Source organism: Trachymyrmex cornetzi, unplaced genomic scaffold (genome assembly GCF_001594075.2).
Source record: "Trachymyrmex cornetzi isolate Tcor2-1 unplaced genomic scaffold, Tcor1.1 scaffold59, whole genome shotgun sequence".
NCBI classification, from domain to species: domain Eukaryota; kingdom Metazoa; phylum Arthropoda; class Insecta; order Hymenoptera; family Formicidae; genus Trachymyrmex; species Trachymyrmex cornetzi.
The window spans coordinates 698,610-699,600 of NW_017299903.1; the positions used below are offsets into that span (position 1 = coordinate 698,610).

At 40.5% G+C, this 991-nt stretch overlaps 1 protein-coding gene across 1 annotated transcript in view; it reads left to right on the forward strand.

Moving 5' to 3' along the window:
• Hr4 (nuclear hormone receptor 4) overlaps positions 1–991 on the forward strand; it is a 143,127-nt gene that overhangs the window by 98,356 nt on the left and 43,780 nt on the right. The window contains exon 6 of the mRNA XM_018515708.1: positions 3–242. Within this exon, the coding sequence (XP_018371210.1) occupies positions 3–242 (240 nt within the window). The remainder of the gene's footprint in view (positions 1–2; positions 243–991) is intronic.

The following is a 991-nucleotide window of genomic DNA, read 5'->3' on the forward strand; positions in this document are numbered from 1 at the left end:
CTGCCGGCCGCGCAACAGATGCAGGCGCTGAATCTCACGGCGTCCGGTTCCGTCGCACAACCGTGGGTTAGCAATGGCGGTACTGTTGTCAAATCTGAGGCGGCCTCACAATCCATATCGGTGGCACCGCCTGCGCCTCCTTTACCGCCTCAGGAGAACGAGGAAGACGAAACGCCTATGATATGCATGATTTGTGAGGACAAGGCGACCGGCTTGCACTACGGTATCATCACGTGCGAAGGGTGAGTGCCTTTAGCCCCGCTTATGAAATTAAAGTATAGTTAATCCTTTCACGCAGTATATGTCGCACATTTGCTGGAACAATGACATAACTCAAAAAATCAGGCTTTCCAGAAAACTTTGAATATTGCGTTTAAATGTTTTCAATTATTAAACTATGTATGTATGTGTTTTATAATATTATTTTTTAAATGCAAATCCTCCTATCTAAAAAAAGGAGATGTTAAGTCGATTGCTCACATCTCTCAAAACTTATTGTTGCCACTTTTCGGCGATGCTGATTGGATCTCTCGCTGCGCTTACTTCGTGAGTGGCTGTCATCACGGAGATCGATTGTTTGGTGGATGTGTGTCATTGTGGAGTTAAGTTACATAATTACGCGGGGGTTAAGTTACATAATTACTTTTTCCGACTCTTTACATTGACAGAGGTTTAATAACTGATCTGATCTGATTTAATGGAACTGATTCGTTAAATTTTTCCGACTTTTTACATTGAGTGAAGAATGGACAGACAATAAGTATATTTCCAGGGAATGGAAGTAACTCGTTACTTGTAACGAAGTTACAGTTACAAGTAACTTTTTTGGTAACTTTACTAGTAACTGCGTTACTTTTTTCTTTGGTAACTGTAACGGTAACGAAGTTACATTTTTTTGGTAACGGTAACGAATTTTACAGTTACGTTTATCGTTACTTTGCACATGATTGGACACGATACGACACAAGCCACTTACACTGTAAAAAAATTT